Source organism: Athene noctua, chromosome 28 (genome assembly GCF_965140245.1).
Source record: "Athene noctua chromosome 28, bAthNoc1.hap1.1, whole genome shotgun sequence".
Lineage (NCBI taxonomy): Eukaryota > Metazoa > Chordata > Aves > Strigiformes > Strigidae > Athene > Athene noctua.
The window spans coordinates 2,326,464-2,337,699 of NC_134064.1; the positions used below are offsets into that span (position 1 = coordinate 2,326,464).

The 11,236-nt window shown below is 68.8% G+C and overlaps 1 protein-coding gene across 2 annotated transcripts; it reads right to left on the minus strand.

Moving 5' to 3' along the window:
- Positions 1-425: 425 nt before the first annotated feature.
- SEMA4C (semaphorin 4C) lies at positions 426-8,539 on the minus strand. 2 transcript variants are annotated; one of them, XM_074928657.1, is made up of 15 exons: positions 8,478-8,539; positions 6,679-6,794; positions 4,999-5,147; positions 4,840-4,902; positions 4,632-4,730; positions 3,945-4,041; positions 3,739-3,855; positions 3,487-3,638; positions 3,207-3,382; positions 2,981-3,125; positions 2,670-2,892; positions 2,449-2,564; positions 2,203-2,360; positions 2,038-2,108; positions 426-1,923 (listed from the first exon to the last, which is right to left on the minus strand). In XM_074928657.1, exons 2-15 carry the CDS (start codon positions 6,788-6,790, stop codon positions 1,097-1,099), a joined length of 2,505 nt encoding a protein of 834 aa, XP_074784758.1. In that variant the 5' UTR covers positions 6,791-6,794; positions 8,478-8,539; the 3' UTR covers positions 426-1,096. The 2 variants fall into 2 exon arrangements, with proteins under 2 accessions (XP_074784758.1, XP_074784756.1); XM_074928655.1 differs by lacking the exon at positions 8,478-8,539 and having other exon boundaries at positions 6,679-7,108.
- Positions 8,540-11,236: the final 2,697 nt, after the last annotated feature.

The window sequence follows — 11,236 nt, forward strand, 5'->3', positions numbered from 1 at the left end:
GCGCCCCCAACAGCTCGGGGGGGCCCAGGGCTCACACACACACCCCCCGACCCCGCTTCCCACGGCCCGGGCAGCCCCTGGCCCCGCTCCCAGGTCCCCCCCCCCACCGGGACCCCGGGTGCTGCTTCCGCCAGGCTTCCCGGCAGGGCCTCCCGAGGGCCCCCCCACGCTGACCCCCGGCATCCGGGGGGGGCACGGGCATGGGGCCAGGCCTCAGCAGCCTCAGGCCCCGGGGGGGGGCGGCCGGGCCCCCCCTGCCCTGGGAACGGCGCCGCGATGCCCTTTTATAGCCCCAAGCGCGGCCTTTTTCCATGAGCTCAGCGGCGGGGGGGCCCAGCACCCTCCCCTCACCCCCCCAACCAGCATCGGACACAGCCCCCGCGGGCTTCGCTTCGAATATATAAATATTTTTTTTTTAACTCCTTTTTATTATTAATATAAAAATACTCACGTATTTACAGCAAATAAATATATTTCAGTAACAAATAAATTACACTGGGGGGGGGTTATACAAAAGGGGCCCAGGTGGGCGGCGTGCAGGGGGGGTGGCAGGCAGGTGGGGGGGTATTTACAACCAGGGCCGAGGGGGTACGAAGCCCTGGGGGGGGGGCAGGTGGGAGTTAGAAAAATTCTCAGGAAGAAAAACCCGATCGGTTCTTAAATCGTCCCAAAAAAACATCCTGTGGCCACTGCCCGGGGCAGGACGCGGTGCCTGGAGCGCGGTGGGTGGGGGGGGGGGAACTCGGTGATGCTCGGGGTGAGGGGGGGCGCTCAGTGGTCCCCAAGGCCGGTGACAAGTCCCCAAGGTCGGTCCCTTGCCCGGGACATGGTACCGAAGGCGGAGGCGGTGCCCGAGAGCAGCTGCGGTGCCCAAGACAGGCACCGGTGTCCCCAAACGTGTGACTGGGGTGGCAGGTCCCGTCCCCAAGGTGGGTGCCGGTGCAGCAGTCCCCAAAACGGGTGCCGGCACCCCCGCTGCAGCCCCCCCCCGAAGTCGGGTTGTGCCGGTGTCGGGGCGCTGGGTCCCCGCGGCGGGCGCCGGGGCCCTGAGGTAGGTTCGGCTGCTCGGCGGCGGGGAAGCCGCCCCGGCGGCGGCTCAAACCGACGACTCCTCGGGGTTGGAGTCGGGCAGGGGCTGACGCTGCTGCAGTTTACGCCGCAGCTCCTCGGCTAGATCGGCGCAGGGCGGCCGCTCCTCGGCGCCCAGCGCCAGGCGGATGTAGCCGTTGGAGGAAGAACCGCGCAGGGGACCCAGGTGGATGCGGGTGGGCGAGTGAAGGGGTTGGCCGGGAATGGCGTTGGGCGGCGAAGCGGCGCCGGGGGGGCCGCCGTTACGGCAAGCGGCGTGACCCGGCACGATTTTAAGCGAGCCGTCCGAGTAGTAGTAACTGGCCGGGTCCCAGAGCTTCTCATCCGAGTCGGAGGCGGCGCTGGGCACGAAACGAGGACTGGGGGGCTCCTTGGGCAGCTCGATGGGGTACACCAGGGTGCTCTCGATGGCTTTGGCGCCTTTGCCGAGCTCTTCCCGCAACCGCCGCCAAAGCGAGAGCACCACCAGCACCAGCACCAGGCACAGGGCGCCCAGGCACACGGCCACCACCCACACCAGCCCCAGGCTCTCCAGCGGCGCCCGCGTTTCCAGCGGCACCCCGGCGCCGGCCAACACGGCCACCCGATACACCTCCCCGCCCAAACGGGCGCCCTGTTCCTCCGAAAAGCAACGGTACGTGCCGCTGTGCTGCGCCCCGGCACCCGGCACCACCAGGGCTCTCAGGCGAGCGTCGCGCAGCACCAGGGCCTGCTCGGCCGCCAGCGCCCGCCCCTCGAAGGTCCAGAGCGCCTGCGCCAGGTTGGAACCCAAACGGCACGTCAGCACCAGGTCGGTGCCCGCCACCACCGTCACGTTTTTAGGGGTGATGGGCCCTGTGGGAGAGTCAGGATGAGCCTCTGCTGAGTCAGGAGGGAGGGAAAAATGGGGGGGGGTGGGGGGCGATATCACCCCTTGTCCCGGCTCGGCGCTGTTCAGGGGGGTTTTACCTTGCTTGGCCACCTGCGGCAGGGTGCAGGCGCGGGTGTCGGAGCTCAGCACGTCCTGGACCAGCTGGGACCTGTGGGAGGAGGTGGCAGAGGTGAGGGGGGGAGCCCCCTGTGCCGCAGCAGGGTGTGTGTGTACCCCCCCGTTTCCCCAGAGAACCCCCTTACCCGTTGAGGCCGTCGGTGCGGACGCAGAGGCTGGCGTTGTGGCTCCAGGCGCAGTAGGGATCCCGGGCGAGGACACAGTCCGTGCACGACTGGTAGCGGCCGCAGTCAGCCAGGGGCAACTGGGCCACTTGGAAACGGGAGCCGGCGAAGAGCAGCTTCTGTGAGAGAACAGGCAAAGTGACACTGGGATGTGCCACCACAGGGTGACACCCCGGGTGCCAGCCCCTTCCCCAGAGCACCGCTCACCTTCCGCCCGGCCAGGACCAGGCTCTCCACGGGCTGCGCTGGCTCGAAAACCTGCAGCTCCTCCACCAGATGGACGCGAGCGCCCAGGTTCAGCGCCTTGTGCACCCAGCCGTCACCTGCGGGTCACGGCGGGCGGTGAGGGACGACCCCACGCCAGGAAACACCCCCCCCCCACTGCGCTGCGGTCCCCTCCCCGGCGTCCCCACAACCCCGGCGGGTACCTGTGCCGATGAAAAGCACCTCGTAGATGGCACCATCCAGCCCCGGCACTCGATCTACCACCAGCTGGGTGAAGTTGGCGTCTTTTTTGAGGAGAAGCGGGCGCCCGCGGTGAGGCAGGATGGGCTCGTCCATCAGCGGGTGCTTCTTGGCGAAGTTGAGGGTGTTGTCGGGCAGCTCGAGGGAGCTGGCGAAGCCGTTCTGACGGTGCCAGTCGGTGATGCACTGGGGACGGAGGGCACCGTCACCCGGGCGGCTGGATCCCGCACCCTTTTCTCCTACTCCCCCCCTCTCTGTGGTGCCGGTAACTCACCGCGCCGGGACGGGGGCTCGGTACCTCATCCGAGTACCGGCCCCACTTCTGCGCCTGCTCCCGGTATTCCTTGTAGGGTCCCTCAAACGCTTTCTTCACCTCCAGGATGTGATAGCGACAAATCGCCGAGACATCCACATCCCCCCTGCGAGGGGCAGGGCGGGTTTTAAGGGGGAGCCACCACTCACAGGGGAACCCCAGTGCTACCACGTCCCCGCGCCCTCACCAGCGGGCCTGGAAGACTCCGAAAAAAGTGGTGTCCTGCCAATCGGCCCCCGGCAGGGTGAAGACAGCCTGGAGGCGGTTGAAATGGAGCTGCTGCTCAGGCGCCGAACACACCAAACGAGCCTTCAGGAAGGTCGTCCACTTCTTCTGCAGCGTCCGGGCACCGCCGACGTCCCCCTGGGCAACAGTTGGCATCAAGACAGGGGCCACCCCCGCGCTCACTGGCAGAGCAAAGCCACGCCGAGCTGGTGTCCCCGGGATGAGTTGTCCCCTCCCCGTACCTTGCAGACCCGTGCCACGCGGGCCACCACTTGCTCCGCGTAGCAGTCGTACTCCACCGCCCGCTCGCTGAAGAAGAAGTAAACCTTGTCGTCATCCCCGGTGCTGCTGGCTGCGCTCTCCTGCACGTAAGCCGAAGCCACGAAGTGGGGCTCTGTGGAGGAGGAGGGGGGGGAGCAGAAAGAGGAGGGTAATGCCGTGCTGGGGGAGAGAGGGCACCCCCACTGTGCCCCCCAGCGTCCCCCCGACCCTACCGTTCAGCCAGGAGGTGAGATACTCCGTCTTCATGGAGTAGTGGGGGCCCAAGTTGCGGAGGATGACGGGCTCCGTGCCCAAGAAGTTGTTGAAGGTGGCCGAGTACAGCTCCCCGTCTGTGAGGCCAGGGTTTAGGGAGGGAAGCAGGGGGGGGCGTGGCGGGCCCCCCTCCCGACCCCAGTGGGTGCCCGGCAGTGCCACCTACCCACGATGAGGCCGGTGTGTCCCTTGGTGGGGTCGTACGGACACTTCCCCTTGCCGTCCTCAAAAGCCACTTGGTCCAGGGTGAAGCCGGACAGTTCCTGCAGGGCACAGGAGTGGGTGGGGGTCCCAATCCCCTCCCAACTCATGTCCCCTCCCGCACCCAGGCTGGCCCCAGGCACAGGGACACTCCCCCAGATGACAGTCCTGGGGACAGGGACACCCCTGCACCACCCTGCTGGGAACAGGGACACCCCCCAGATGACCCTTCTGGCACAGGGACAGCCATGGGTGACCCATTATGGGGACAGTGACACCCCTAAATGATGCTTCCAGGGACAGGGACACCCTTGGACAATCCCCCTGGTCACAGGGTCACTCCCCAATGACGCCCCCCGGGCACAATGGCACCCCTCTGTGGACAGGGACACCCCCCAGATGATCCCACGGGACACAGGGACACCCCCCAGATCATCCCACAGGACACAGGGACACCCCAACAACGCTCCAAGGGGACAGGGGACACCCTCACGGGCACAAGGCCACCCCTGCACATCCCTCCTGCACACAGAGACGCCCCTGAACATCCCTTAGGGACAGGGACACCCCTAGATGATGCTCCTGAGGCTGGGGGGAGGCTCATCCCCAGGGGCTGGGGGGAACCTGACAGGTTTTGGGGGGCTGCACTCACGATATAGGTGCACTTGGGCTGGAAGGCGTAGGTGCCGCAGGCGTAGAGGTGAGAGCTGTTGTAGCTCTGCAGGAAGCGCACGTAGTTGAAGCAGTCGGTCTGGAGGGGGGGGAAAACAGTCGGTTAAGGGGGTGACAGCAGCAGGTTGGGGCACCCCGGGGTGCCCTGTAACCCCCCCCCCCACCTCCACATCACCCGTGCCCTCCACCTGGTTGTTCTTGCCCTTCTGGATGCACTCAGCTTTCTTATCCACGGGGGCTTCCCAGGAGATCTGGGAACAAAAAAAACCCACAAAAGGGTTTGGGGGTTGAAAATAACACACACCTCTCAAATCCTCCCCCGCTGTGGGGGTCCCCCAGTGCCTCACCGCGGCCTTGAGCTCCACGGTGCCGGTGGCCAGGGCGAAAACGGCCTCGCGGGCGCCCACGTAGAGCAGCGCCTCGGCCTCGTCCAGCGTCAGCGTCAGGTAGTGCGAGACCCCCCCCTGCGAGAAGCGCTTGGCCGCGTCCTTCAGCTCTGGGGAGGTGGCGGTAGCGGGGTGAGGGGGGGACATAGGGACATCAGGACGAGGTCACTGCTGTCCCTGCAGCCCTCCTCTCACCCCGGTGGGCAGCGCTGGCACCCCCGGGGCACAAGAAGCCCCCCTTGGCCCGCCCCCGCCCCCCCCCCCCCAACCGCTGCCGGAAGCCCCCCGGCCCCGGCGCCGCACAAAGGGCTCTTTGTCACCGGAGCAGGCGCTGGCGGCGCAGGGCGAACACAGCGGCCTTTGGCGAGACCCCGCGCCCCCCCCGCCCGCCCCCAGGCCCCGCAGAAAGGCCCCATTGACGGGGGAGGTGCCAGGGCCCCCCAGCAGGGACAGGGACGCAGGGCTGGCACGGCATGGGGACAGCACGGGGACAGCACGGGGACGCGGGGCGCTGGCACGGCAAAGGGACGGGAGTCTCACGCGTGGGGACAGCACAGGGACCGGGTACATGGCATGGGGACAGTGGCACGGCAAAGGGACAGGGGATGTGGCATGGGGACAATACAGGGACAAGGGATGTGGCATGGGAACGCTGGCGCAGCACAGGGACCTGGCATGGGGATGCTGGCACAGCACAGGGACAGGGGATGTGGCACAGGGACAATACAGGACAGGGGATGTGGCACGGGGACGTGGCATGGGGATGCTGGCACAGCACAGGGATGGGGGATGTGGCATGGGGACAATAGAGGGATAGAGGACATGGCACGGGTACACTGGCACGGCACAGGGACCGGAGATGTGGCATGGGGACGCTGGCATGGCACAGGGACAGGGGTCTTGGTGTGGGCATGGCACAGGGACGGGACATGGCACAGGGACAATACAGGGACAGGGGACATGGCACAGGGATGCTGGCACAGCACAGGGACAAGGGATGTGGCACGGAGATAATACAGGGACAGGGGACGTGGCATGGGGACACTGGCACGGTGCAGGGATAGAGGACACGGGGCACCACCATCACACAGGGAGAGGGGAATGGGGCAAGGGATGGGGCCACAGGGCATGGCAAAGGGACAGGGACACCGGTGCTGGCATGGCACAGGGATAGGGACACAGCCCATGGCACAGATGGGGACACAGGGTGCTGGCACAGGACAGGGACACAGAGGGTGCTGGCATGGCAGAAGGATGGCATCTCGGGGTGCTGGCATGGCAGAGCACTGGGGACGGGACACAGCAGAGGGCTGGGGACGGGGGTGATGGCAGGGCACGGGGTCAAGGGACACGGCAGAGCCCTGAGGACAGGGGGCGATGGCAGGGCACGGGGACACAGGGCAGTGTCCCTGCATGTCCCCTCTCTGCTCTCACTGAGGCCACCGCCCCGGGGGGGTCCCTGCAGTGCTGACAAGCTTGGGGGGGGGGGGGGGTGTAACGGGGGGACACAGAAGCTGCCCAAGGTGGGGACAACCCCAGCCCCGGGGTGTCACCCCGCTGTCGGCAAGGGCCGTGCCTCAGTATCCCCAACCTGCTCCCCTCTCCCTGGGGACCCTCGGGGGGGGGACACACGGTACTCACCCGCGTAGGGGACAGTTTTTCGGGGCACGGCGCTCCATGAGGACCCCGAGGCGGTGGCAGCGGTGGCGAGGGCCAGCAGCGAGGCGAGGGCCAGCAGCCGGTGGGGGGCCATGACGCTGGGGACGGGGAGGGGGACACACACACACACACACAGAGACACGCCCGGCCCCCCGTTAGGGTTACGGGGCATCGACACCGGCGGCGTCACGCGGGCGGCGTGGGGACAAGGCGGGCATTGAGGGCCGCGCGTCACGAGGCCAGGGGCACCCCACGCAGCGGGGGGGGGAAGGGGGGGTTGTTGAGGGGTTCGGGGGGGACACACAGACGCACACACTCGGGTCCCCAACTTGCTGCCCACCACGGTCCCTCCTCCGGCTGTGACGAGCCACAGGGTGGGGGGGTCCCCAGAGGAGGAAACGGGCCTTTCCGCTTCCCACCCCACCCGGGCGGCCCCACCTCACCCACGTCCTGCCCCGGGACCCCCCGGTATCCTGGGGGTGCCCCCCGCTGTCCATGTGTGTGCCCCCCCCCGCCCAGTCCCCAAGGCTGGGCAGGATGCGGCCGGGCGAGCGGGCGGCCGGGAATTGTTCTGCCCTGCCCGGCGGGAAGCAGGAAGCCGGGGGGGTCCGGGGGGGCCCCTGCGCCAGCTGGGGAAGGATTTCCGGGAGGGTGGGGGGGCCGGGAATGGGCCCCCCGCAGGCGTGGGAATGGGGGACGCCCCGGCCAGGCTGCCTGTGGCGAGGGTGGCGGGGTGCTGCCGGTGCCACGGTCATGGGCAGGGTGCCATGGGCACGGCTGGGGGGGCCGCGGGCAAAACTGGGGGGCTACTGGTAAAGCTGGGGGGGCTACGGGCACAGCCAGGGTGCCACGGTCACGGTCAGGGTGCCATGGGCACAGACGGGGTGCCACGGTCATGGTGCCATGGGCACGGCCAGGGTGCCACGGGCAAAGCTGGGGTGCTACAGGCAGAACCAGGGTGCCACGGGCATGGTCAGGGTGCCACGGGCACAGACGGGGTGCCACTGTCACCGTCAGGGTGCCACGGGCATGGTTGGGGAGCCACGAGCATGGCCCCGGGGGACAAACGCATGAGCAGGGTGTCACAGGCCACGGGCAGAGTGTCGCGGTCCCGGCGAGGGTGCCACGGGCACGACTGGGGGGGTCCCACCAGCACAGCCGGGGTGCCACGGGCACAATTGGGGTGCCCCGGGCAGGACGGGGTCCCCCGGGTCCCCAGTTCTGGAGCTTGGACGCCCGGGGTCCCACGGGGGGAGCGGGGTGCCGCGGCCCCGCGATCCCGGGTGGGGTCGCCACGACGGTGCTATCGCGGGTGTCCCCACGGGGGTGCCATCCCCGGGGGTGGCGGGGGGGGGGGGGGGGGGGGCCACGGCGACGCGCAGCCCCGCGGGACGAACCCACCCGGTATCCGCGGGTGGGGGGGGCAGCTCCCCGGCGTGCCCCGCTGCCCCCGCCTGGGGGCCGGTACCGGCGGCAACGGCTGCCGGTAGCGACGCGGCGGGGGGTGGGGGGAGAGCGGTGCACAGACGGATCGCGGCGGGGGGGGCTTCCCTGTTACCGGAGGGGGGGGTCCGGCCCCCACAGCAGCGCGGGGGCGGGGGGGGGGTGCGATGCCGCCGGGGGTGCCGGTCCCGATCCCCGGTACCGGGAGGAACAAAGCGCCTCCCCCTCCTCCCCCCCCCCCCGCCCCCGCGGCTCCGCCACAACAATACCGGGGCGGGGCGGGGCGGGGGGGGCCGGGCCGGGCGCGGCGGGGGCGGGAGGGGGGGGCCCGCACTCACCTCGGGGCGCGGCGGCGGCGGCGCGGGGCGGGCGGCCCGGCCGGGGCGGCGGGAGGCGGCGGCGGCGGGTCGGGGCGGCGGTGGGTGCGCGCCGCGCGGCTCCGCTCGGCCCCGCCCCGCCCTGACGTCACGGCCGCCCCGCGGGGAGGGGGCTCGGCTCGGCTTAACCTGGACCCGGCTCAACCCGGCTCGGCCCAGCCGGGCTCGGCTCAGGCCGGTTCAGCTCAGTTTAACCAGGGTTGGCTCGGCCCCGGTCGGCTCGGCTCAATCTGGTTTGGCTCAGCCCAGCCCAGCTCAGCCCAGTTTGGCTCAGCCCAGCTTGACTAAATCTGGTTTGGCTCAGCCCAATTCAGCTCAGCCCAGTTCAGCTCAGCCTAGCTTGGTTTAATTCAGTTAAGCTCAGCACAGCCCATCTCAACGCAGTTTAGCTCAACTTGGTTTGGCTCAGCTCAGCTTGACTAAATCTGGTTTGGCTCAGCCCAGTTCAGCTCAGGCTAGCTTGGCTCGAGCTGGTTCAGCTCAGTGTGGTTTGACTCAAGCTGGTTTGGTTTGGCTCGGTCCAGCTCAGCCCAGTGCAGCCCAATTCAGCTCAGCCTAGCTTGTTTTAATCCAGTTCAGTCCAACCCATCTTGGCTCAACCTGGTTTGGCTCAATCTGGTTTGGTTCAGCCCAGTTCAGTTTAGCCTAGTTTGTTTTAATCCAGTCCAGCCCAGCTTGGCTCAACCACACTTGGCTCAGCCCAGTTCAGCTCAGCTCAGCCCAGTTTGACCCAGTCCAATTCAGCACAGCTTGACGAATCTCAGCTCAATTCAGCCTGGCCCAATGCCATTCAACCCAGCCCACTTTGGCTTGGCCGAACCCAGCCCAGCCTGGCTCAGCCTGGGCTCAGCCTAGCAGGGGTAGAAGCCCCAACGCCCTTTTGGGGTGCCCACGGCCACCAACACTGGGCGCCCCAACACACCCGCGGGCGCAGGAGGGTTGGTTATTGGGTAGGGGGGTGCCCAGGGCACCCATTTCCCGGCGCCCCCCTCCTGGCCAGCGTCTGCCGGCTCCTCCGGGCCCCCCGCGAGTACCAGCCGTTACGGGGTGTCCGGCTGCGCCAGCCCCAAGCCCCCCCCCAGTGCCTGCGGGGAGAGTGGGGGGTGTCAGGGCCCCCGCACCCTGTTCCAGAGCCCCCGGTGGCACCCAGCTCCGCGTGCGCCCCGGGGGTGACACGGTGCCCCCGCGGCTCCCTCAGCCGCCGGGCTGTGGCGTGAAGGCTCAGGTGCTGGCGAAGCTCCCAGGGGAGAGGGGCGAGAGCGTGAGGGAGAGTCCGGCGTGTGCCCACGCGCCCGTCCCCACCCCTGTGCCATCCCCCGGTGCCATCCGGACACCCGCGGCGAGGGGTGGCGGAGCTGGCAGCCGGATCCTGCCCGCTTTGTGCCTGCGCAACCGGCTGGAATAAAGGAATTAAGAGGCAGACGCGTCCCAGCCCACCCGGCCCTGGCACGGTGCCACGGGGCAGTGACAGCTCCCACTGGGGCTCCCCGTCACCGATCCGCGGGGCGCGCGTGGCACGGGACGTTCGGCGGGTCACCGCTGCCAGCTCGGTCTGGTCCAGCGCCCGGTGGAGGGAGAGGAGGGTGACGGGCACCAGACGGGCACCGCTGGTGTCGTGACACGGCTGGGTGACCACGCGTGGTGCCAGGAACCGGAGGGGAAAGGCAGGGTGTCATCGAGGAACACTCCCCCCCCCTCAAAACCTGCCATGGGGACGTCCCCACCAGGGCAGGGACAGGCTGGCACGGCCCCAGCGGGCGCCCCTCCAGGAGCTGGCATCAAACGCCGCCCGCCCAATTAGCAGGGCAGAGATAACGAAGGCACAGAGTCCCTGGTGTGGGCAGCGGACTCCCACCTTGCAGATGTCACCAAGCTGCGTCACCAGGGTGGTGGCATCCTGGGGGGGGGCGGGGGGAGCAGGATGGCTCCAGGTCTCTGGAAGGAGCAGAAGAGGTTGGCAGGGGGGGTCAGGGTGGGCAGCACCGGCCGTGCTGGGGTGGGCACCGCAGGAGGAGGGGGCACCCCGCTGTGACAGTGGCTTCCCCGGAGGACCCAGCGGCAGAAAAAAGGGGTGAGCAGGGGTCTGGCTGTGTCCCCTGTCCCCCCCTCTATCACCCTAAAAACCGTGGTGTCCAGGGTGGGCGCAGGGCCGGGATGAACCTGGGTTGAAGCGAGCCTGGAGGGTGATGCTGGGTGGGGAGGGGGCACCGTGTGGACCCCCTTACCCCCCCGCCCGGGTACCGGTGCTCCTTGGGCAGCTGGGGGGGCTGTGTGCGGGGACCCCCAGGGACTGGCACCGTCCACGTGGCCCGGCAGCACGGCTGCCTGGCTCTGGGGGTAGGGGAGGGCAGGGCGAGGGCAGCCCGGGCTGCCTGGCACAGCCCCACGCCCCCTCCCACGCCCAGGGGGATGTCCCGGACCAGTAAATCCCAGGTGCTGGCAAGCAGATCCAGCCGTGGGCACGCAGCCCGGGTGACAGAGCAAGGGAAGGGTGACGCTTCAGCTGGTACCACAACACCTGGCAGGTGTGTCAAGGGCCCCCCGATACCTCGGGCAGGGACTTACCCACCGGTGGTCCGCAGGGCTCGGGGGGGCTCGTCCCCCACGTGTCCTCCAGCAGGGCCAGGTCATCGTCCTCGCTGTCTGGGGGGGGGACACCCGCCCCCTCGCCGTGCCTGGTGGGTGCTCCCCAGTGCTCCTGCCTGTTGCGGTACCGTCGC